The sequence below is a fragment of the Balaenoptera physalus genome (assembly GCF_965194825.1).
Source record: "Balaenoptera physalus genome assembly, chromosome: 11".
Lineage (NCBI taxonomy): Eukaryota > Metazoa > Chordata > Mammalia > Artiodactyla > Balaenopteridae > Balaenoptera > Balaenoptera physalus.
In genome coordinates, this window is record NC_138896.1 from 71,471,204 (window position 1) to 71,496,782 (window position 25,579).

Here is a 25,579-nt window from a genome sequence, read left to right on the forward strand (position 1 = left end):
TGTGACAAGCATAGTAAAATGTTAATGTTAGAATCAAGGCAGTGGATAAATACATGGTCTCTAAAATCCTTTCCACTTTATTGTATCTGAATATTTTCATGATAAAATGTTAGAAAAATATAATTAAATCTGAAAATTCGGTTATCATTTTTCAAGACTGAAATGGTAAAATGATGTTCTCCAGCACTAAGAAAAATCTGAATACTAGACTGACACAGCAACTTCTTTAGAACATCTGCTAGTATAAAATTTACAAGGGGTTTCATTCACAGTAGATAAAGAAGTAAGTCCCCTTTCCATTGATACAGATGGGTCTTCCAGGGAAAACAGCTGACACAGACTATTATTTCTTACAACCAGCCTTTCCTTGAACTCATGGTCCTTGTTTTATTCAATCTCAGACTCATAAAATTCTGATTAAAGTTCTCGCTATTCCTATAACCACACAGCTACCAAACAGTCTGGTTTACAGACACCAGGGATAGTTGATTCCCTTGATTGATACAACATGAACTCATGTTTGACCAGCCAGATTCCCAGAAGGCTGTGGGGATATCTTCAGAAGACATACTTGCAGGAGCTGGGTAGTAGGAGAATTCCATTTCCCATCCTTCCTGTCTCTGCACATTCTGGGATTCCCCAGCAGGCCCAGCACCTCAGCCATTCATGTGGCTTCAGCATGTGGCCGTCAAAGTACAGAAGGAACAGGAAATCTGAAGCATCTCTGTCCTCAGGAGGTAGCCCTGTTTTCCATCTCCACCAAGAGAGGGAAGACAGGCACAGGCACAGATCCTGTGCTGGGGCCCTAAAGACACACACCACTCTGTGTGTGCCCCATGCCTGAGGTCTTCACTGAGAAATAATCATAAGAGGTGCCTTACACCAAAGGAGTGAGAAGCAGTCACACACTTCCAGTGGGTTAACGGCTACCGGCAGAGAGGACGCCACACTGGCATCTTTGGAGAAATTACTCTGCAGCATAAATAAAGACCCTCCAAACTAAGCCAGGGTCATGCAAACCTGAGCATTTCCTTTTAATATGACCCAACTGCATGGTCCTCAAATGGTATTGCCTTGGAGGAAGTACCAAAGCAGTTCAGAGAAATACTAAAAGTCATCTGAAAAGCTCATTATGGATTACAGTGCTCAACACAATGCAAACATTTGCAAGTAAGAAGAAGCTAAGGTTTTAATGCCTCATATGGCTGTGGCTAAGATGCTAAAAACTGTTTAAATGATGAATAGGACAAAAGCTAAAAGACAAAAATATTTTAAAAATCAATGTTACCTGATCAAGATTTTTGAAAAGAAGAATATCTTTGCAAGCTTCCTGAAGTCTGCACCTCTGCTGATCAGTTTTAGGATGAATCACCTGCCAATCCAAATAAAACAAGGGAAAATTTTTTATTCTATTTTAAAATATTACTTAACTTACAAATTGGTCTATTTCTTTCTCCGAAAAATGGGAAAAATTAAGAGCATGTTTACTATAATTTTAACTCTATACAAATACCAAGCAGTACCCTGATCGTGTACAGGAAATATGATAGGGGTGAAGAGTACCCACCCTGGACCACCCACTGGCTGTGTGGCTGGCAGCAAGTCAGCTATCCACTGGGAGCCTCAGAGTCCCCAACCGAAAAGCAGAAGGTCACAGATCATTCATTCAACAAATATTAAGCATCGACTAGGTGCCAGGCACCGTCTCAGCTCTGGGGACATAGCAGTGAACACAAGACAAAAACACCTGCTTTCACATTCAATAAATACATAAAGTATGTTAGAGTGACAAGGCTAAGGAGAAAATAAGGTACGGAAGGGTGCATGTATGAGTGTGCATGTGCGTGTGTGCGTCCAGATGAGGCCTGAGAAGGTGACATTTGTAAAGATCCCAAGGTACCGAGGACAACCTGAGGGAGTGAGTAATGTGGATATCTCTAAGAAGAGCACCTCAAGCAGAAGGAACAGCAAGTGAAAACAAGGTCTTATGGTTGGTTAATAGCATGTCTGAGAAAAACCAGGAGACAGGTGTGACTGATGCAGAGCGAGGGGAAAAGATCAGGAAGAGACCAGGTTTGGGGGTTAGGTGGAGGGCATTGTAGATCACAGATCTGGAACTTTTCTCTAGTGACATGGGGGCAATCTGAGGGTTCTGACAGAGGAAGGAAAGAGATCTAATGTTTTTAAAGGCTCATGCTGGCTCCTGAGTGAAGAACAGCCTTGAGGGAGGCAACAGTGAAAGCCAGAAAGCTACTGTGATTATCCTAGTGCTAAATGGTGGTGAATAGGACCAAGGTGGTAGCCATGAAGGTGTTAAGAAGTACTGGAATTTTAAATATGTTTTGAAGACTGAGCCTATCAGATTTGCTGAAAAATTGAATGTGGGTATGAAAAAATGAGAGGAGCTGAGGGTGACCTTAAAATTTTGAACCTGAGCAACAGGAAGTTTGGAGCTGCCAAGTGAGCTGGGGAAGACTGTGGGTGAAAAAGAATGTCTAAATGGAAATAGTCAGGAGCTCAGTATGAGTTGTCTATTGAAATGTAAGTGGAGATGGCAAGTAAACAACCGCTATACAAGCTAGAGTTCAAACCTCAACAGCTTAGTATTACTAGTAATATTAGTGATATCTACAAAATTAGAATTGTCATAAGGATTAAATGAGCTAATATAGGCAGTGTTTAAAACAGAACCTGGCATTTAGTAGGTGCTCAAAAACTATTACTCCTATTACTAATACTACAGATATTAAATGTTTATTGAACTAAAAAAAATAATTATTGCCTAGTATAGCTGTTATAATTGAGAGACCCATCAAGCTCCTTCCTAAGTATTGTCTTCACCCTAAAAAAAGTACATTACTTAAATTGACCAGAAATAACAGATGTCAAAAGTGTTAAGTAATTTAAATTTGTGATAGTAAAAAGTTAGTAAAAAAAGCTTTAACTTTTTAAAGTCATCAAAATTTTACAATATCTAAAATAAAAAATTTAAAAACCTACATGTTTATTATATTCACACAATGGTAGCATTTTATTATTAGAATACTTCAGAAATCTTTCATAGTCTACTCATTTTAAGGCACACTTGAAAGATCATTAAAGTTTCTTTTATAACATCAATCTTTTAAAAAAGATGGTTCAAATTTGCTTTTATAAAAGTAATTTGTTAATTGTACAAAAATTTAAAAACCTGAGTTTTTAAAAAAAGCACCCAAAAATCAACCATAGTCCTACAACAACTACTGTTAATATCTGGGATATATCCTTCCAGGTATAAATCTTTGCACAAACAAGTAAATAGGTACACAGACGGATAGGTATTTTTAAATTATTTTTTATTTTATAAAATGTTCTATAAAATGTACTTCAAATATACATCATCCCATGTCATTAAGCCCAGTCCTGTACCATCATTTCCAATTGCTGCAGATTCTCTTGACTTGAATGTACCATAATTTAGCCCCTGGCATCCCTATTTTGGTTCATTTATGTTGCTTCCATTTTTCAATTTTAAAATACTGCAATAATCTCCTTAGAAAGGACCCAACTGTTTGTTAGGGATGAACTCTCCTTCACGTAACTGCTGAGTCAGTTGGCTTGACTTAGTATAAAGCTCTGACAGCTACAGCTAGGCATCCCTTCTTACCATATCCTCAACCAATCTTGCTTTCATTCTTCTTAATAACTGTCAATCTGTTAGATAAAAGATGGCATCTTGCTGAGATTTTAATTCGTATTTATTTTAAATGTCAGCATGATTAGATTTGGTATGTAGAGGAGGAGGGGAGTGAGTGGGGACTAAAATTATTCTACCTAATACCTTTGCTGCAGTTCTTACCCTTGGATCAGTATCCTCCTCTTCCTCATCAGGGTTATAGGTCTCAGCACAGACTAAATTTGGAGAGAAAAAAATAATGAGAAAAATAAATAAAACAGATGTGTGTTTTACTAGAAAATAGGAAGTGGACACAATTTTCTTTTATTCACTGTTTTCTAAAGCTATAATGATTTTTGTAATCCCTTCCTTCAATTAACAAATATATTAAGTACCTAGTAATGCCAGGCATTCTGTTAGTGATGAAAAGCCAGCTCTCTAGGGATTGGTAGTCCAAACAGGAGAGAGATGATAAAAAATATTATCTACTAAATTCTATGGTAGCAGCAAGGACAAGCAAGGAAGTGCTGTCTCTGCTGAGCTATGAAGCAGGGACGGAAAACCAAAAAGTACAGTATATGCAATATAAACATATGGATATGGAATTGGAGTAATTACAAAAAGAGTCAATTACAATAAAATATCTCAACATCATTATGTACATGAATGACTTAAAAGTAAGAATTTTAAACAAAGTAAATACTATGTGTCAGGTTCTGTTCTAGGTACAATATTATATAAATCTAAAACCAACTTGATTTTCTTTGCAGGTAACCTGTGTTTGCACCAGCGGGCCACAGGACATGTCTTTGTCGTAAAGCAAAGATTTAAAAAATATTAACTGAACAATTGTTTATAATAGCAGAATATCATAAATGATATAAGTACCCATTTGAATCATACAGCTATAAGAAAGAACGAGGAAGATCCCCATAGGCTAATAAATAGTGAGTTCTAGGGGAAAAAAAGGCAAAAAAAGCAAGGTGAAGAATACACCTTGCTTGTACATATATTACATAGTATGCTGTCCCTTCCATAAAGAAGGACTTCCATGATAAAGGAGAGCTAAGAATTGGGGGAGGGGGACTTCCCTGGTGGTCCAGTGGTTAAGAATCCACCTTCCAATGCAGGGGACGCGGGTTCGATCCGATCCCGGTTGGGGAACCAAGATCCCACATGCCGCGGGGCAACTAAGCCTGCATGCTGCAACCACTGAGCCCGTGCACTACAGAGCCCAAGCACCACAACTAGAGAGAAGCCCACGTGCTGCAACGAAAGATTCAGCATGCTGAGGGGAAGATCCTGTGCGCCACAACTAAGACCCAATGCAGCCAAAAAACAAGGGGTGGGGGGGAGGGAATAAATAAATAAATATGAATATATATACAAAAAAATTTAACCTATTTATTTTTTCAAAAGGAAACAAAAGAAGGATAAACCAGAAAGTAATAAAATTGTTTCCTAGAAGGTAGGCAGAAACAAAAAAGAAGGGATAGGGAAGGGAATGAAACTTCTCTAAGAAAATTCGTTTATATAGTTTTGACATTTAAGCCATGTTAAAATGTTTTATATATTTAAAAAATTAAATTGATAAGGATGGAAGGACCCTAAAACTGAATACAAAGAGAAACAAATGAACCTAACCACATATCAGGTTGATAACATAACCACAGAGAAGGAAAGGAGAATTATTTTAAGTAGCTTCTGAACATAGTACTGTAACCATCCACCCTCAGTGGGATATATTCCAACGACAAAAAAGAACTGCTATTTGCAGTGGTACAGTAATTCCAAAACTCCTCTGTGTACTACAGTTGTGAGTAAACAAATATACAGCCAGATGTTTTTCACTGGAGAAAAGGGGAATAAAATTATGGAACAGAAGAAAGCTTAGAATTGGAGATGTCAGTACAAGTCATGATTTTAAAATCTTACCCTTAGGTGTCACAATGGTAGACACAATGAATTATCTAGTGAATAAAAAAGTTAGTGTACTCACTAACAAAACTGTTTTGCCAGGAATGATCTAGATGTGACCACTGGTGTTGCCTAGAATGCAACAAACCTGCTCCTTCTTCACAATAAGTTTATTACAGGCCATTACAGCTAGGGAAATTTTTCTTCTAATAAATCCTCAATTATCTGCAATAACTGTGTGACCTGGCTTGATTTACTTCGAATCCCCACCTTCTCTTCTGCATAATGGAGCTATCAGTAGTGATTCCCCTCTGAGAACCGTTATAAGGATTCCAATAAACAAGTGCCTGGCACACAGGATGCAGTAAATGCCAACTCTTTCAACTATTACTATTATCACTTCTGTTTCATTTGTCCTGGTTTTCTGGAATATTTATTATCATTATTTTGGTTCTATTCTCTATCTTAGTTCTTTCAACAACTGTCCTTTCTTCAAAGCTGTCTTCCATCACAGATTTTACTCTTAACAATTTTGGTTTTTTTGTCCTATGTATTTAATTCCTGTTTATTGTGTTTAGTTTTCTTATAGTCTTTCCTTATCATACCCATTTCTCTTTTCATTTTAGCCTATTCTTTCCTTGGCTTTCTACTCAGAATTCATAAAGGCAATGATTTTTTGCATTCTATGAGCATTTTGTAGTGGACTTTTCTAATCTTCATTCCTCTTATATCCTTAATCTGCCAAATTCATTCATAAGCCTTGTATTGTTTGTTAGGGTTTATTTCTTATTGTTAGCAGGCAAGAAATATAAAAGTTTCTTGACCCTATGCTCAATTCTTTTGTATGATGGCTAAAAATCTCTATATATCTATAATGAGGGGATAAGATGATATATACCACTCTCAACTTAACTCCTGATTTCTTAGAGACATTTACTCCTTGCAGCCCTGGTCTAGCTTGTGTCCCAGCTTCCCCTTCCTCATTGATTCTCTGACCTAATGGAATACCTGAGAAATGGTGACTCCCAGCATGACCTGTACACAGGACTCCCTTCCCTGACCAGTCTACTTGTGTGGACCATGCCTTCTGTACTGTAATGCCATCAACACTCTGCCTGTCTAACAGGGACCCAGTATCCTTAAATAGATGGAGAAAAATCAGGGAGAAGGGAGTAAGAGGATAGGCACCATTCTAGTCCCTAAAACAGCATCAGGTAATGTTCTGCAGAGAGTACTGCCCAGTCCTTGGTGGTGCAGGCTTTTGTAGCTGAGCCAGGGAAGTGATAATGGGATGTAGACAATGACTTTCTTTCTATCTTTCTCCAAGCCATTCCTGTTTCCATAAGGAAACAAGTTTATCTCAGATCTGTCCTAAAGATTAAGGCAGACACCTTCCTGAGTTCCTAGATGTTATTGCTGCCACTTTTCACACCTTCATAGGTATTTGGGTAGGGGGCTGAGGAAGCTGCTGTTGAGGGCAGCTAACCAGACACTATTTTAAACTGCAAACCTCTTGGTTCTTTGCACTCTTGATTAATGTTGTCATTATCAGCCCAGCTTTCTAAACCAGAAATTTGGAACTCACCATGGCTTCCTTCTTTCACCTCTTACCCAATGAATACATCAGATTCTACCTCAGAAATATTCTCATATTTGACCTTTATTCAGTCTACTCTAACGGCTACTCCTTGGTCCAGGATTTCAAAATGTCTTAGAAATACGCATTTTAAAAAACCTCATTTTGGAGACAGATGGATATATGAGTATTATTATACTAACTTTCTCTACTTTTGCATATGTATGAAAATATTCATTTAAGAAGTTGAAAATAATAAGCCTTTAATGATGAGACTGACAGGATCTTACTGATAATGACACTTAGTCTTGAGCTAGCCTATTTCCAGGCTTGCTTTTCCTCTGAGTTTGGAGGAAAGTATTTTAGCAAATTAGCTCATTTTTATATTTTTAGACAATGTAACTGAGGCAACAAATGTTATAGTTTTTAAGTCTTAAGGTACAGCACTATGATTTAAACAAAAGTAGTTATTTTCATTAAAATTATTAATGTTTCTATTTGTGAAAAAAACATTATATCTTTATTTTTTTTAACTGGTTTTCATTTTTTCCCTTTTCTTTTGAACATCAGACTCGGCTCCCTTTTCCCTCTTCCTTTGTTTACCCTCAACCTCTCTACTTCTTTCTGGTACCGATCCCGAATTACTTTTCTCATTTTCTATAAAAAAAATCCATTTTTAAGTGTCTATGTGATTGTTGCCCCTTATGGTTCTACACATCAGGAAACCTGTCTCAGTGTGGGAAGTCCCAGAGTCTGTGTCATCCCCTATGCAGCCTCAAGACCTACAATGAATGTCGGGCTTCCCTGGTGGCGCAGTGGTTAAGAATCCACCTGCCAATGCAGCGGGCATGGGTTCGAGCCCTGGTCCGGGAAGATCTCACATGTCACGGAGCAACTAAGCCCGTTTGCCACAACTACTGAGCCTGTGTGCCACAACTACTGAAGCCCACGCGCCTAGAGCCTGTGTTCTGCAACCAAGAGAAGTCACCACAATAAGCCCGCGCATGGCAACGAAGAGTAGCCCCCGCTCGCCGCAACTAGAGAAAGCCCGCGCACAGCAAAGACCCAACGCAGCCAAAAATCAATCAATCAATAAAAGCATTAAAAAAAAAAAAGACCTACACTGAATGTCATGAGATGGTCAAGACCTATTGAAGATAAAGACTAAAAGAGCAGCACAGCCCCTCATTTGAGGGAATTAATTTTGCCACAGTTCTCCAGCAGATGTCACTAGTTAGTAATAGGAAACTGTACAAAGTAACAATAGATTATCCAGCAGAATTTCCTCTTCTATATTTTAACTGGTGCTTCTTCCATCCAGAAACGTGAATCACTAAAATGTGTTTGTGAGAGAAAATCCCCTCATTTCTACAAAGAAATGAGCCCAGATCCTGGTCACAGGCATGAGGCCCTGTGCTGTCCTGCCAGTGCCCATGAAGAGTTGATACAGCCTGGGTATATTAGTCAGCTAGGGCTGCCATAACAAAATACTACAGACTGGGTGGCTTAAACAACAGAAATTTATGAAACAAAAGGGTTTTTCTTTTTTGGATGAAGTTTTTTTTTTTAATATTTATTTATTTATTTGGCTGCATCGGATCTTACTTGCAGCACGTGGGATCTTTCATTGTGCCACGTGAGCTTCTCTCTAGTTGTAGCGCGTGGGCTGCACAGCGCATGGGGCTCAGTAGTTTTGGCACGTGGGCTCTACAGTGCGTGGGCTTAGTTGCCCTGTGGCATGTGGGATCTTAGTTCCCCAACCAGGGATTGAACCCGCATCCCCTGCATTGGAAGGAGGATTCTTAACCACTGGACCACCAGTGAAGTCCCTGGATGAAGTTTTTAAATTAACAGAATCAAACTAACATTTCAAACTGAAAGACAGTTATCACTAATTTAGAACTATGTCAAGAAAACTGCCTTTAAGGAATTTATGGACTCTCTTCATTTGATGCATTTATCACTTGATGTAGAGGGACTGTTCTGCTAGAAGGATTTGGAAGGCACAGCTTTTCAATTCCAGTGATTTGCAAGGGAGAGGCAGCATCAAGGAGGGGAAAAGCTCATCTTTGAAGCTACACTCACTGGAGTCTGAGCTTAGGTCCATCTATTGCTCACTCACTATTTCTCTACGTCCCCAGTCCTTGGTCTCTTCAATCCTAAGAGGGGATAACAATACTAGAACCATGTTAAAGGGTTAATAATAGGAGGTGACATTTAAACATAAGGCCGGGCTCACAGGAGACACTCAACAACTGTTAGCCCTCCTATGCTGCTTTACTTTCCAGATTATTATTCAGTCAGACACCCTGAGTTGTTGAAGTCTCTTCTGCAGTGTTTGACACAGCACATGTCCTCACACAACTAGTTTTAGCTGAAATCCTTGGATCACATCAGGAGCCCATTCCTCAACTATCTTTCCAATTTTATTTTATCTCCTCTCCTACAGCCAGAGCAGCCAGGTCCAGTTTATCCCCCTTCAAGTTCTTAAGACATTCTTCCACCTAGAATGCATCCCTCTTGGTACTGGCCAAATAGTAACCATGTTTTTCAACTTCCAGTGCAATTTCTGCCTCCCTCTAAGAAGTGTCTCTTGATTTTTTTTCTGCCTCCAGTAATTTCTCTTCCTGATTCCTCAACCCTTCCTTTGTTCCTTCCTTCTGAAGAATGCGAGTGAGCAATACACAAAGTAGCTTTGGTGAGAATGGGCTTAAGAGAGAATAGAAGAGAAACTAGAAATATGGACAATTCTTTCAAGGGGTTTTGCTATAAAGATATGGAGAGAGAAAGGGTGGTAGCTAGCGAGGGAAGAGTGATTTTTTAAAGTTTTATTTTTAAGAATGGAGAGCCAATGATATGTTTCTTTGCTGAGAAAAATAATCCAGTTGAAGAATAAAGATTATGCAGGATAAAGAACAGGTAACTGCTGGAAGGATGAAGGGTTGAGATCTAGTGTACAGGTGGACAACTGGACTCACAGGCAGATTAAGAAGGATAGATGGGGTGGGAGCCTATGGAAATTCTCTTCTGTTACTTCTGTTTCCTTAGTTAAATTGAGAGGAAGATTATCTGACAGGAATGAGGATGGGGGAGGAGGTGTTGGAGGTTTGGAGAGAGAGAAGAAATGAAAGACTTACCTAGGAGAACAGGGGCGTGAAAGAAGTATAGAAACACAGTATGATTGCTGTCATCAAGAGCCTACTAGAAGTTAATGATCATGAACTGAAATAAGATCAGTCAACAGGAATGCGTATTTTCCCTCAACCAAGTACAGCTGTAGTGCAGACACAATAAGTGGAGAATTGGGTTTAACCACAGTGTGGTTTAGCCAAGAAAATAAAAAGGGAAAAGTGAATTGAGGGAAGGTGTCAGGGAGTGGTTATAATCACTGATCAAGAAATTTAAGGTTAGTAAAGAGGAAGCGAGAAAGTGAAAAGGAGACAGGATCAATGAGTTGTGAGAGCTGGAGTGGGACAGCAAAGGAGCTGTTAGAAGACAGCAGGCAGTGGTGGGAGACTGGGATCACTGCTTGAGAATATGAAGAGTTGTAATGCTGGTCCTACCACAATACAACCATGGAAATGAGTGGCTGAAGTAGGGTGGAAGACAAGAACCTTGGAAAAGAGGAGGTCAAGGAATGGAAGGACCAGACTGGAAGGATTATCTATGTGGAAATAAGAAGGAACAACCTGGGGGTTATTAGAGGACAAAAACAAGGAGGGGCAGTGGCTGGTAGAGTATAATGTGAGGTTTGAAGTAGAGGGTTTTAGGGAGGAGGGAGAGAGAATGGCCTGGAAGCAACAATGAGGAACAGTAGAGATATTCACCCACCTCCTGTCAGTGTTACAAGGAAGGTGAACGAGAAATGAGCCATTTGAAAAGCCTGCAGGGCAGGCCAAGTTTCAGCTAGATCAGGAAGATGAAGACTGCACTCAGAGAACAGGCTCTGTTCTCTGAGTTTACGGATTTAGCTGAAGACTGACCAAGAGTTCCAGAGGGTATAAGAAAGGGCACACAGGGATGCGAAGGGTAGTGCTTAGGAACCATGCTACCTGTGGGCACTTTATCACCTCAACTGTTGCAAGTTACTTAACCTCTGCTTTGCCCCAAGTTTCCCTATCCATACAATGGGATAATCATAGCATGTATCTCATAGTGTTAGTGTGAGGATTATATTCAACAATACAAGGCAGGCATTTAGAAAGACCTTAAAAATGTGCACCTAGCACACAGCCTGCACTCAAAAAATGTTAGCTATTGCTAACAAGCTATTTGCTCTCCTGCATAATCATTTTGGACTCTATTAAGAATCCTTTTTTTTCACTTAACATTTGAATGATATTAAAAAGTTTTAACTCTTCAGTAAGATTGTAAAAGCTAAGGGTAGGGATAATACCAAGTACTCATCTGAGTCCTCCACAGAGTTCAAGGACTGAACCACACTGACGGAGAGGCTACGCAGCAATTCATCTGTGACCGTCTGTGACCTCTGGAGGAGATGTCACTGCACTCTCCATTCCCCAGGCCTGCCCTACAGATGTCAAGAGCTATTACTAATCTTTGGGTAAAAAGGGGTGCAGGGATGAACAGAAACGGGAGATAGTAGCTCATGGGTCTCATACTAGCCTCAATTTCTATTCTATTTCCTCTCTGTAAGGCTTTTTTTTTTCCTTTTTGGCTGCACCTCACGGGATGTTGGGACCCCCCCAACTAAGGATCGAACCCGTGCCCCCTGCAATGGAAGTGCAGAGTCCTAACCACTGGACCACCAGGGAAGTCCTGTCTCTGTAAATGACTTTCTATAAGTAACAGCACATTCTTCAAACTCCTTTCAACAAACTTTGGTGTACAACCTTACCAAAAACTTTCTGAAAACATAAATGAGCAGATTTTCTCAAAGAAAATGACTGAGGGATAGGAAAGAGATTCTGAGCCTTACCAGATGTTAGGTCATATGACAATTTAAAGTCAAGAAACCTTCCCAGAACAAGGGGATATGAAAGAATGATGTGACACATACAGCTTGCATAGCAATTTTGAAACACATAAACATCCCAACTGTACAATCAAATAAACTCTACATGTATCCAAAAGTCAAGCATCTTATTATAAGAAAAACTTTCAGAAAACATATTTATCAGCTCTATGAAAAAATGGGGACCTTCTCAGCTTAGGAATAATCATGAAAAAAAAAAAAGAGATGTACATAGTCAATAAATATTTACTGAGTACTTGCTCTGTGCCAGGTAGTGTTCAAGGTACCAGTCACAAATCAAAATTTTTGAGTCAATAAAAAACAGCAAAATTAAAATAAGTAGCACACCAACCTGGAAAATTTTGTATTAAAAATTTCAAAAGGTTAAAGATCATGATAGGGGCTTCCCTGGTGGCGCAGTCGTTAAGAATCTGCCTGCCAATGCAGGTGACATGGGTTTGAGCCCTGCGCCAGGAAGATCCCACACACCGTGGAGCAACTAAGCCCACGTGCCACAACTACTGAGCCTGAGCTCTAGAGCCCGTGAGCCACAACTACTGAGCCCTCGTGCCACAACTACTGATGCCTGCACACCTAGAGCCTGTGCTCCGCAACAAGAGAAGCCACCACAATGAGAAGCCTGCGCACCGCAATGAAGAGTAGCCCCCGCTCTCCGCAACTAGAGAAAGCCCACACACAGCAACGAAGACCCAACATAGCCAAAACTAAATAAATAAATCAAAAAATAAATTAAAAAATAAAAATCATGATAGAAATTTATTCACACTTACAAAAAATAATCTAGACCACAAAAGATAAAAAGGAAAAATATCATCAAACTAGTCCCATACAAGAAAATAAAATAGATTTCCCATATTTGGAAAATGTTCATTTTTGGTTAATAATCAAAGGAATCCCAAATAAAACAATTTGAGGTATATCTTACATCTAAATTAAAGGAGTATGTTTGTAAGTCAACAATATAAAAATATATTAAAAAAATAAATGAAAGGAGTAGGCACTGCCTATGTTAGTGAGATGGTGGTGGAAAAGAGGTCTTTGCAGGGTGTCTTTCTCCCTGTAGCCTATTTTGTAGACTATCTCTAGTAAGCAATACACAGAAAAAGCCAAGGCAACACTCAGTCTCTGACCAGAGAATGCTACTTCCAGCACTATTACTGAAGAAGTAATTTAAGTGGCTCAACAATGTAAGCAAGAAGCTAATGGCAAGCATAATATAGAATGCCAGAAGTAGTAATATGAAAAGTTGTTTTTAGAAGCCATAATTATGAACATGGAAAAATATTAATGACACAAATGAGACAAACTGATTATAGTAATATAAAAATAAGTACATATATACTCAGAACTTAAAATGAAACAGAATGAAGGAACCACAGGTAATTTTTATAATGTTCTATAATGCTATCAACTTACCTTTTTATTAAAAAGATCACTTTATTTTTATTTACGATAATCCCATCTTAAAATAGCATTTCAGTAGTATGCTATGAAAAAGAACACATACCTGATACTCGCCGATCAAATCTGTTAGGAACTGGAACTGCAAAACAAAGAAGCAATGTTTAGTCATCATTATATCACATGACCCCATCTTTATCCTCCTTTTTTGCAAAGATCTTTGACAACAGAACTAGGAACCTGAATACCAAGTGGTGGATCAATTCATATTCTTCCATAATCAACCAGAGACAGTGGTTCAACATGATCACATAAAGACAATATAAAGAATAATATATGTCTTTGAAAACAAGCTCTTTATAACTTCGACGTGGGTGGCAATTTTATTTCTGTTCACATACAAGTTCCACCTAATTTGTATCACAGCAAATGAATAAGAAGTCTACTAAATTTACTGGTAATTTTATGATATCAAATAGTTAAATTTTCTTCTTTTAAAGATAATCCCAAGACCTGCTAGACCTGCATTTACATTTCATTTTAAAATAACTTGGGGCTTCCCTGGTGGCGCAGTGGTTGAGTGTCTGCCTGCCGATGCAGGGGACGTGGGTTCGAGCCCTGGTCTGGGAGGATCCCGCATGCCGCGGAGCGACTGGGCCCGTGGGCCACGATTGCTGGGCCTGCGCGTCTGGAGCCTGGAGCCTGGAGCCGTGCTCCGCGGCAGGAGGGGCCGCGCTGGTGGGAGACCCGCGCAACGCGATGGCGGGTGGCCCCCGCTTGCCGCGGCTGGGGAGGGCCCTCGCACGGAAACGAAGACCCAACACAGCCATAAATAAATAACTTTATAAAATAACTTAATGAGGGACTTCCTTGGTGGTGCAGTGGATAAGACTCCTCGTTCCCAATGCAGGGGGCCCAGGTTTGATCCCTGGTCAGGGAACCAGATCCCACATGCATGCCGCAACTAGGAGTTTGCATGCCCGCATGCCACAACTAAGAAGCCCACATGCCACAACTAAGGAGCTGGTGAGCTGCAACTAAGGAGCCCGCCTGCTGCAACTAAGACCTGGTGCAACCAAATAAATTAAAAAATAAATATTTTTTAAAAAATAAAATAAAATAATTTAATGAGTATTACACTAAAATAAAAAATTAACCATGAAGTTATACTCTCCCTCAATACAGGTGGGTTTTCTCCACCCACGGTCACTGTATTAATCAGAAAAATTGATCACGTTTTTAGGTTAAAACAAACAAAAAAAAGTTTTTTTGCTAATTTTTCCTACTTTTCACCTATCATTCCTTATGTTTGATGGTTTTCTAAATTCTTACCACTGAACTATATCATTTAAACAAGGTGGAGGGACTTCCCTGATGGCGCAGCGGTTAAGAATCTGCCTGCCAATGCAGGGGACACGGGTTCGAGCCATGGTCAGGGAAGATCCCACATGCCGCGGAGCAACTAAGCCCATGCAGCCTGTGAGCCACAACTACTGAAGCCCACGCACCTAGAGCCCGTGCTCCGCAACAAGAGAAGCCACCACAATGAGAAGCCTGCACGCCGCAATGAAGGGCAGCCCCCGCTCGCTGCAACTAGGGAAAGCCCGCAAGCAGCAACGAAGACCCAATGCAGCCAAAAATAAATAAATTTATTAAAAAAAATAAACAAGGTGGGGTTTTTTTACCTTCAAACATTAATCTGATTAATTTTATTTTAAAAATATATAAAATATGCCTTATAACGCTCCAAAAAAACAGAAATTTGAGGATTAGTGAAAAACAAATTGAAGACGGCTCAGAGAGCCAAACTCTAATGCAAGGTCTCTGAAACAAACATAGACCCAGGAAGGAGGCAAATGTTCATTCATCTTAATAGGATTAGGATTATCTTTTTGTGCAGCACAGGGTCAAAGTCATGTTACTGGAACAAATAGGCAAATAGTCAAAAGAAAACCCCAGCATTCCTGAAAGTACCTACAATAGTCTGTCACTACTTCCTCAATAAAAAGTGGATTAGTCAAAATTAATCCATCCACCAGGAAAGGAAGTGATTCAGTTCAACAAATATAGGTAGAGTACCTAGTACATGCCATGCACTACAGTAGACAATTTGGGAGACATTAGTAAACAAAACAAAGATCCCTGATTTCATGGAGCTTGCATTCTAGCTTGAGAGATGTGGGAGAGTTTCCTTTGATCATTTGAAACACATGTGCTTGTCACTCAGTTAGACGGATGAAATGTACACCAGCATAAGCCCTCAACCCAGGCCTCATGAAATTTCCATAATTAAAACCCCATCAAACATTAGTATACAACCTAAAATTATAAAGTACACAGTGAAAGAATTTAGTATGGGTGCTATCAGGGGATACTTCAAACAAAGGGTTAGATATCAAGATTATAGAACTATCATAAAGAAAGAACAGTGTGTTTAAAACAAAGACATAAAAGAAGGAATCAAAATTTTAAAATGCAAACTTAAAATCAATACTTTCATATATCGTGCAAAAAAGACAAAATGATTTTTTAAATTCCTAAAGCACTCCCTCCGTGAAAGAGTTCAAAAGTACTTTAAAAAAAAAGGTGACTTGCAGTGTAAAATGTAATTAAAAACACAAACATGCTGCCTGATAAATCTATGTGTTATTTCATTTTAAATTATTACACATCTTATAAGCTTTTATAGGGCCAGAGGAAACAGCTGCAGTTGGAGCAAGATACAATGCCAAGGCACAGAGAATGTAATTAATGACTACAGCAGACAGAGACCATCTATTGTAATTTCACCCCTGCTTAAATAGCCCAAAACAGAGCACATCAGAGTTTATGTGGGTCAAAGTATTCAACCAGTATAAGTATGAGAAAATCTTCCAGCAGAAAACAGTGCCTAAAATGCTCTCCTTTTCTATTATAAACAAATACATAGGGAATAGGAAGACTTAAAATTTAGGTTACCTGATCTGAAAACATGTGCCTCAAAAATATTAACAAATGCAATCTCAGTGGAAACTAAAAGTCATTATTCCTGATTAAATGAACTCATAAATGCTGACATACCCTGAAATTAAAACATGGTTCTTTGAGCAGGTAGAATATTTTATGTGGTGAATATTAAGAACATGCTGGAGAATTTGAAAACATTTCCCAAAGTCTCTCCTATTTTAAACTGAAACATGATGGACAAGATAATAGAATCTTCACTATGAACATGGTAGGATACGGCATAAAAACCTGGAGAACAGGGACTTCCCTAGTGGTGCAGTGGTTAAGACTCCGCCCTCCCAATGCAGGGGACCCGGGTTCGATCCCTGGTCAGGGAACTAGATCCCACATGCATGCCGCAACTAAGAGTTCATATGCCACAACTAAGGATCCGGCAAGCCACAACTAAGGAGTCCTCAAGCTGCAACTAAGGATCCGGCAAGCCACAACTAAGGAGCCCACCTGCCACAACTAAGACCTGGTGCAACCAAATAAATAAATATTAAAACCAAACCAAACCAAACCCGGAGAACATAATCCAAGCACAGCTAGGGCAGGGCAAAGCTCAGTACTCAAGATTCTACAACTGCTGTGGCAAATAGGCACACTCAACTTAAAGCTGGGCTGGTAGGATGTTAGCAACACCAGCTATGTACAGAGGCAAATAACAGAAGCAGGGCATTAATGAGGGCCTTGTGTTTGGAGGACCTCAGCATAGTAAAACATAGCACAGCACAGTAAATCTCAAAAGTGGACTACAAGGCAGCTGTTAGGGCAGGCCCATTAGAGTCGTTAATCACAACAAACGGATTGCCAGGAAGGGCTGCCACCAATGGGTGGCAATTGTGCTGGGCCTCCGTAGGCGGGGGTGAAAGTGCATCTCTGGGCAGATGAAATAACTTGACGAAAGCCCCAAGGGCAAGAAAGTTTTTGGAGAGGGTAAATGTCCCAGGGTGCCTGGAAACATAGATGAGTGAGAAGCAGGGTGTCAAAGGAGGAACACTCAACGATGCAAGAAAAGTCCAAGAAAAGTGCCGAGTAACCCATTTAGGGTTCTGAGACCCAATCAATAAACTATGGGACTCGTTGGTTCACAATTAAGAAAAAAGACAGAGAAGGGAAGGGAAGGAAAACAGAGAAGAAAAAAAAAATCCACCATGATTTCACACACAAATTCATTCTGCTTTCTCTATGGGTCAGAAGAGGGAAAGAATGCTACTATTCTTTCTTTTTAAATTTTTTTTTATTTTTAAAATTTATTTATTTATTTATTATTAATTTTTTTGGAGTATGGTTGCTTTACAATGTTGTGTTAGCCTCCACTGCACAACAAACTGAATCAGCCATGCACATACAGATATCCCCTCCCTTTTGGACTTCCCTCCCATTTAGGTTACCACAGTGCATTAGGTAGAGTTCCCTGTGCTATATACAGTATGTTCCCATCAGTTGTCTATTTTATACATAGTATCAATAATGTATATGTGTCAATCCTAGTCTCCCAATTCCTCCCACCCCACCCCTTTCCCCCTTGGTATCCATACATTTGTTCTCTACGTCTGTGTCTCTGTTTCTGCCTTGCAAATAAGATCATCTATACCATTTTTCTAGATTTCACATATATGTTATTATATGATATTTGCTTTTCTCTTTCTGACTTACTTCACTCTGTGTGACAGTCTCTAGGTCCATCCACGTCCTACAAATGACCCAATTTCATTCCTTTCTATGGCTGAGTAATATTCCATTGTATATATGAACCACATCTTTATCCATTCCTCTGTCGATGGACGTGTAGGTTGCTTCCATGTCCTGGCTATTGTAAATAGTGCTGCTATGAACACTGGGGTGCATGTGTTTTTTTGAATTATGGTTTTCTCTGGTTATATGCCCAGTAGTGGGATTGTTGGGCCATATGGTAGCTCTATTTTTAGTTCTTTAAGGAACCTCCATACTGTTTTCCACAGTGGCTGTATCAATTTACATCTCCCACCAAGTGTAGGAGAGTTCCCTTTTCTCCACACCCTCTCCAGCATTTATTGTTTGTAGATTTTTTGATCATGGCCATTCTGACTGGTGTGAGGTGATATCCCATTGTAGTTCTGATTTGCTGCTATTCTTTCTTCACTTTTTCATTCTGTAGAATCTTGTGCTGGTTAAACTAGGTACACGGTCATCAAAGTTTAAAGCAAAAGCTCCAATGGTGTGTTTGCCTTGGTGTGGTAGTTTCTGCTGGTACATGTGACCATGTGCTGATAATGAGGCCCATCCCATTGAGCCTTTTCTCTAGTCTGTCCAACAGTTGATATCCATCTTTCCACTATCTACCTACAGAAAACTCCTATCTGACCCTGCTAAGGCCTCTAGTTATATAATTCACATACCTACTTCCTTCCAACACCAAGCTTCCCAAATGAGCTGTTTTGTGAGTGGACCATTCTTTTTTTTGAGGCTTTTGCAACCTGGCTTCCAACTATTATTAAAGTAGCCTCTTATTGTAGTAAATCTGTTATCAATTGTATACCAGTAGTTAAAGGATATCTTCCAAATTTAGCCAGGAATTTTTGAATTTTACTAAATAGTATTTTTAGTTATCTATAGAAATGATAACATGATTTTTTACTTTACCTATTATGATGAATTATATTAACTGGTTTCCTATTTTTTTTAATTAATTAATTCATTTATTTTTGGCTGCATTGGGTCTTCGTTGCTGCTTGCGGGCTTTCTCTGGTTGCTGCGAGCGGGGGCTACTCTTCGTTGCACAGCGTGAACTTCTCATTGCAGTGGCTTCTCTTGTTGCGGAGCACAGGCTCTAGGCGCGCGGACTTCAGGAGCTGTGGCACACGGGCTCAGTAGTTGTGGCTCGTGGGCTCTAGAGTGCAGGCTCAGTCGTTGTGGCGCACAGGCTTAGTTGCTTCGCGGCATGTGGGATCTTCCCAGACCAGGGCTTGAACCCACGTCCCCTGCATTAGCAGGTGGATTCTTAACCACTGCACCACCAGGGAAGACCTAACTGGTTTCCTATTATTAGTTTCCATAGATCATGCTTATGTTTCTGAATAAAATATACTTACTTGTTAGAAAAATAAAGTAGCCTCTTCTAAAATCACAACTTTCCTCTACATTGTTATTCTATATTGATTATTTCCTCTATCCTTGAACTAAATAAAAATCATTCAATATTGGCTGGTGCCAAATACATATTTATTCATTCAACAAATAATTACTGAGCCCTTCTAGGACAGGCACTGTGCTACCAGTGGGGAAATAAAAGTGATTCAGATATGGCTCCTGTGCACAAAGATCTCAGGAGCTAGCTAACCAGTGACCCAAAATAATCATATCATAATCATAACATGTGATATATACTACTACAAAGGCAAGTATAGAGTGCTCTGTGAGCACATAAGAAGACTATGTAGAGAAAGTGAAGGAAGGTCTGGGTCTACAAAGTAAGGTCTAAGCACGGTTGGGATGGAGTTGAGTGAACCTATGATTTCAGGAAATGAAAGAAGTATGATATGGCATGAGCAATGTGGCAAAACAGCACAGAGATGAAGGTGAAGAGGTGAGCAAGGCCTATTTTGGAAGTCATGCTGTGGCAGGGCAATATTCAGAAGTAATAAACTAGTTATTTCTACGTATTTTCTTTTTCCTCCAGCTGCGGGAGAAGAGCAGGAACAAAGATTTAAGTACCTGATAAAGAGTTCCTTGGATGTGACTGCAAAACCAGAAGGGAAAATCTGGAGAATAATGACCAAGACTTAATGAGAGATGAAGTATTAACTGGAAGAAGAGAAAAGAAAGGATTACCTACCCCAATAATAGGGAGTGTCAGGAAAGTCCTCCAGTATAGAATACCTACCTATCTTCTTGCCCCACTGATTCCCAACCTGGGGGCCCTCTACTTTCCCACAGTCTAGAAGACCTATAAGACCACTGGAGAGAGGATGGGGGCTTGGACACCCCCAAACAAGGTGGAATGGAACAGAACCACTTGGAAATGTTCCCTGTGAGTGGATCAGCTATGGACACAGCACTTCTGTTACAATATGAAGAAACTGGAGCGAAGGGAGTCATCGCAGACTGGATTTTATAAAGATCACTCTGACTGCAGCTGGTGGAGGAAGGAAGCACATTGGCCAGAGATTTACAGAAGATTAAAATCTATGCAGTTTAGGGATAAACTCAATGTTTGCACAATAAAAAAAATCAAATAAAATTATATACCTACAATTATAAAACACAAAGTATTCAATATGTGTATCATTCAATCTATAAATAAGGGTGCTGTCATGGATACCAAAATCATACAATGTCAGAGTTGCAAAGTATCTACAAATTCATCTAATCTGGCCATGGCAAGTAGGTTTCATCTGACATGAAGACTCTAATTGATGTCACTGGTCTATCCGAATCATCCTGACTCCCTCCTTTCTTTCATTACTCACATCTACTTCATTAATAATTCCATCTGTTCTCCCATCCACTTTATTTCTTGAATCAGTCTACCTTTCTCCATATCCACTGTTACCCCAGCCTGAAGTGCATCATTTCTCGCTGGGATGATAGCAACAGCCTCCAAACTTGTCTTCCCAAGGCCCATCTTGTTCCACATCAATCTATTCTCCACACAGTTATCAGAGTGATCTTAAAATTTTGGAAGAAAATCTGGCAGTTTCTGTCAAAATTTTAACTGTGAACTGTCTTTGACCTAGTAATAATTCCACTTCTAGGAATATGTTTTATATATATATATATATCACATAATCACTATAGTATTGTATGTAATAGAAAAAAAAAATGAGAATAAAAGTTGTCTAGAAAAAGAAGTTAAGGAAACAACTGGTATAGTCAGAGTACAAACCTCTATGCAGCCGTTAAAATTTAGGGTGCAACAGACCTATATGAACTGCCAGGGAGACCTTCAAAATATATTGTTATGTGAAAAAAAATTTGCACAAGCACTATATGAAATAACTCTAATTTTCTAGAATTTTGTCTTTAATCAAACTTTTACATATCACAAATTTAAAAGCCAATCAGTACTATAAGGCTATAACTAAGAAAACAACATCAACAAAACGCAGCAGTCTTGTAATCCATCTCTCCCTACTCACAATTCCTGCTCCCCAGAGGCAAATGCAGCAACTCTTTGGGCTGTTTATCCTGAGATTTACTTTATATTTTCAAATAACACAGTTACACTACTAATTCTATGTGTTTTAATTACCTTTTGTCTTTCAACTCTAGAAAAGAGTAGAAATAGGCTTGCAAAGTAGCAGGATAGGATGACCTGGACCCCTGACAACTTCATGAAGCTCCCTGTCCTACTGGCCCTGAACTTTAGGCTTCCTTTAAGTGCTATTATTTTGGATTTTCTGCCACTCACAGACAAACTTAATCTTTTTAAAATTGAAGTATAGTTGATTTATAATATTATATTAGTTTCAGGCATATAACATGATGATTCAATATTTATATAGATTATACTCCATTTAAAGTTATTATAAAACATTGGCTATATTCCCTGTGCTATACATTACATCCTCATGTCTTATTTACTTTATACCTAGTATTTTGTACCTCTTAATTCCCTTCCCCTATCTTGCCCCTCTCCCCACTGGTAATCACTAGCTCTCTATATCTGTGAGTCTGTTTCTGTTTGTTATTTTTATTTATTTGTTTTATTTTTTAGATTCCACATATAAGTGAAAACATACAGTATTTGCCTTTCTCTGTCTGATTTATTTCATTAAGCATAATACCTTCCAGGTCCATCCATGTTGTTGCAAATAGCAAAATTTTATTCTTTTTTATGGCCAATATTCCACCGTGTGTGTGTGTATGTATATACACTACATCTTCTTTATCCAGTCTTCTGTTGATGGACACTTAGGTTGCTTCCATATCTTGGCTATTGTAAAGAATGCTGCTGTGAACGCTGGGGTGCATATATCTTTTCAAATTAGTGTTTTCATTTTCTTCGGCTATATATATGACAAACCTAATCTTAGTAAATTCAGAAGCCAAAAGGAAATTCTGCCGATCCAGATGACAAAGAATGCTAGAAAATGTGGAGATGGAATAACAACATATAACATTTATGTTCCTAAACACTTTATGGTTATAAGTCACTTAATTCTCATACAAACCTTATGAGGTACTACTTAGATAAAGAATTTACGGCAAGAAAGGTTAAATAAATAACTCACTCTGCTAACAAAGGTGAAACCAGACAGGGTGGCAGACAGTCTTAGCTTTACAGCCCATGCTCTTAGCCATACAGGTAGCTATGGAAGGACAACATCTAAAATCACCCTGGGGATGCTAGCAGGGTAACTGGGTAACACTCACATTCGTGCAACTTTGAGAAAGCACCTTCTTTCTTGAAATGCCTAAAATGTCTTTTAAAATGAAGTTAAAAGCCCCCATTAGGAATTTGCATCTGGAATCTTAACTGAAAAATTTCTGAGGCTAACTCAGTTTATCAAATATTAGTACTTACAAACTAATCAAAATTTACTGATAAACCAGGTCCAAAACTGAGTACTTTTCTAAGGTCAGCATTAACAGTTTTTTTTACAACTTTTTTTTCACTTAAATTAATTTTAAGTACAAAGACTGAGTCAATATAAAGAAAAACAGAAGTAACCATAACTGTACTTGGCCATAGCTTAACCTCTCAGGGGGGCCTGGGGCTGCAATAGCTAGAGACAGGAGGAGAAAAAAATAAAATAGCTTTATTTTTCTTAACGTAACAGATTTATAGAGATATAATTCACATACCACATAGTTTACCATTTAAAGTGTACAATTCAATGGTTTTTAGTATATGCAAAGAATTGTGTCTCCATTACTACAATCAATTTTAGATTTTTTTCATCACCCCAAAAAGAAACCCCATACCCATCAGCACTCACTCCCCATTTCCCCCCCTTAGCCCTAGGCAACCAATAACTTACTGTCTCTATAGATTTGCCTATTCTGGACATTTCATATAAGTAGAATACAACTGGCCTTTTGTAGCACCTATCAGTACTTCATTTCTTTTTGTTGTCAAATATTATTCCATTGTATGGCTATACCACATTCGTTTATCCATTCATCACCTGGTGGACATTTGGGTTTTTTCCACTTTTTGGCTATTAAGAATAACGCTACTATGAACATTCGTGTGTACACATTTTACGTAGATATATGTTTTCATTTCTCTTGGGTATACACCTAGGAGTGAAATTGGTAGGTCATACAGTAACTCCATACTTAGCTTTTTGAGTAACTACCAGACCGTTTTCCATTCCTACCAGCAGTGTATGTGGGTTCCAGTTCTTCCACATCCAAGTCAACACTTGTTATTATGTCTTTTTTATTATAATAATAAGTGGGTATAAAGTAATATCTCATCATGGTTTTGATTTGCATTTCTAATGACTGATGTAAACTGTTTTATTTATTACTGCTAAAAATCCTTATTTTTGAAGAGCTAACAGGATTTTATTCACTATCATCTTTTCTTTTTTTTTTCAATTTGCAGCCCTCCAGCTCCAGCGCTAGGGAGGTGTGCCAGGAGGGTGACTTTTTTTTTTTTTTTTTTTAATTTTTATTTATTTATTTATTTATTTATGGCTGTGTTGGGTCTTCATTTCTGTGCGAGGGCTTTCTCTAGTTGTGGCAAGCGGGGTCCACTCTTCATCGCGGTGCGCGGGCCTCTCACTGTCGCGGCCTCTCTTGTTGCGGAGCAGAGGCTCCAGACGCGCAGGCTCAGTAATTGTGGCTCACGGGCCCAGCCGCTCTGCGGCATGTGGGATCTTCCCAGACCAGGGCTCGAACCCGCGTCCCCTGCATTGGCAGGCAGACTCTCAACCACTGCGCCACCAGGGAAGCCCCACTATCATCTTAAAAAATCAAGTCTGCCCCTCTGTGACCTGATGTTGAAAAACAATTCTCAAGTCCATGATCAGTAAGCCAGTCTGGACTTCACGATCATTGTTCTCTTGCTGGCCTTGGATCTTTGTTCTTCAAAGGATCTGTTATAACAGATGTGACAAAACCCACCACCTAACAAGAAAACGTAACTCATCATAATAAAAATCACTAGCTGTTCAACTGGTTCATTAGCTTGTGCTTCGCTACCATTTCTTTCCATTCCTTGATGGCTAGAGTTAGTGTGCAAGTTATTTAGAGCTACAGAGCAAAATCTGAGATACAGGTAATTTTTAAGACCCAATTTATAAACCTGAAGCCCAACACAGTCAAATTTGATTCTACATGCCATTTTTAGTATAATGGTGATCTACTTCTCTGAATCTACCTCCCTCTCTCCCACCATCCCCAAATACCTCTAATGAAGACAAGTGCTTAGGGAAACAGCTTTTGGGAAAAAAAAAATCTAAAGAAGGTTTAATTAGATAAAAGATTCTTTATTGGGGCTTCCCTGGTGGCGCAGTGGTTGAGAGTCTGCCTGCTAATGCAGAGGACGCGGGTTCGAGCCCTGGTCTGGGAAGATCCCACATGCCGCGGAGCAACTAGGCCCGTGAGCCACAACTACTGAGCCTGCGCGTCTGGAGCCTGTGCTCCGCAACAAGAGAGGCCGCGATAGTGAGAGGCCCGTGCACTGCGATGAAGAGCGGCCCCCGCTTGACACAACTAGAGAGAGCCCTCGCACAGAAACGAAGACCCAACACAGCCAAAAATAAATAAACAAACAAATGTGGGGTTTAAAATGTTCTGATATGAAAAGAGTACTTTAAAAAAAAAAAAGGTTCTTTATTATATTAAATTGGGCAGTTGAAGATTATGTGAAAGCAGAAAGGCACCTTAGTACTCTCATCTATCTTGTTCAATTTGTTCTGGCTAATCAAATGTTCTATTATGTAGAATTTCTATATAAGATCAACAAACATGCTCCCTAAACACTAAAATTTAATTGGGTTGATTCCCAAACCTTCTTGGTGAATAAGTGAAAAACTAAAGTGAGGGTAAAGGACAACCAACTTTTGGCTTGGATACCACTGAGATGGAGAATAAAGAAAGTTCTGAGGCT

The 25,579-nt window shown here is 39.2% G+C and overlaps 1 protein-coding gene across 2 annotated transcripts in view; it reads right to left on the minus strand.

Annotated features, from left to right (window-relative positions):
• The window catches only part of PRKAR2A (protein kinase cAMP-dependent type II regulatory subunit alpha), an 81,087-nt gene that overhangs the window by 25,436 nt on the left and 30,072 nt on the right, over positions 1 to 25,579 (minus strand). The window contains exons 2-4 of one of the 2 annotated variants that reach the window (XM_082413591.1): positions 13,652 to 13,687; positions 3,839 to 3,891; positions 1,289 to 1,372 (exon numbers count right to left, since the gene is read on the minus strand). In XM_082413591.1, the coding sequence (XP_082269717.1) occupies positions 1,289 to 1,372; positions 3,839 to 3,891; positions 13,652 to 13,687 (173 nt within the window). The remainder of the gene's footprint in view (positions 1 to 1,288; positions 1,373 to 3,838; positions 3,892 to 13,651; positions 13,688 to 25,579) is intronic. The other variant, XM_082413592.1, reaches the window with a different exon arrangement.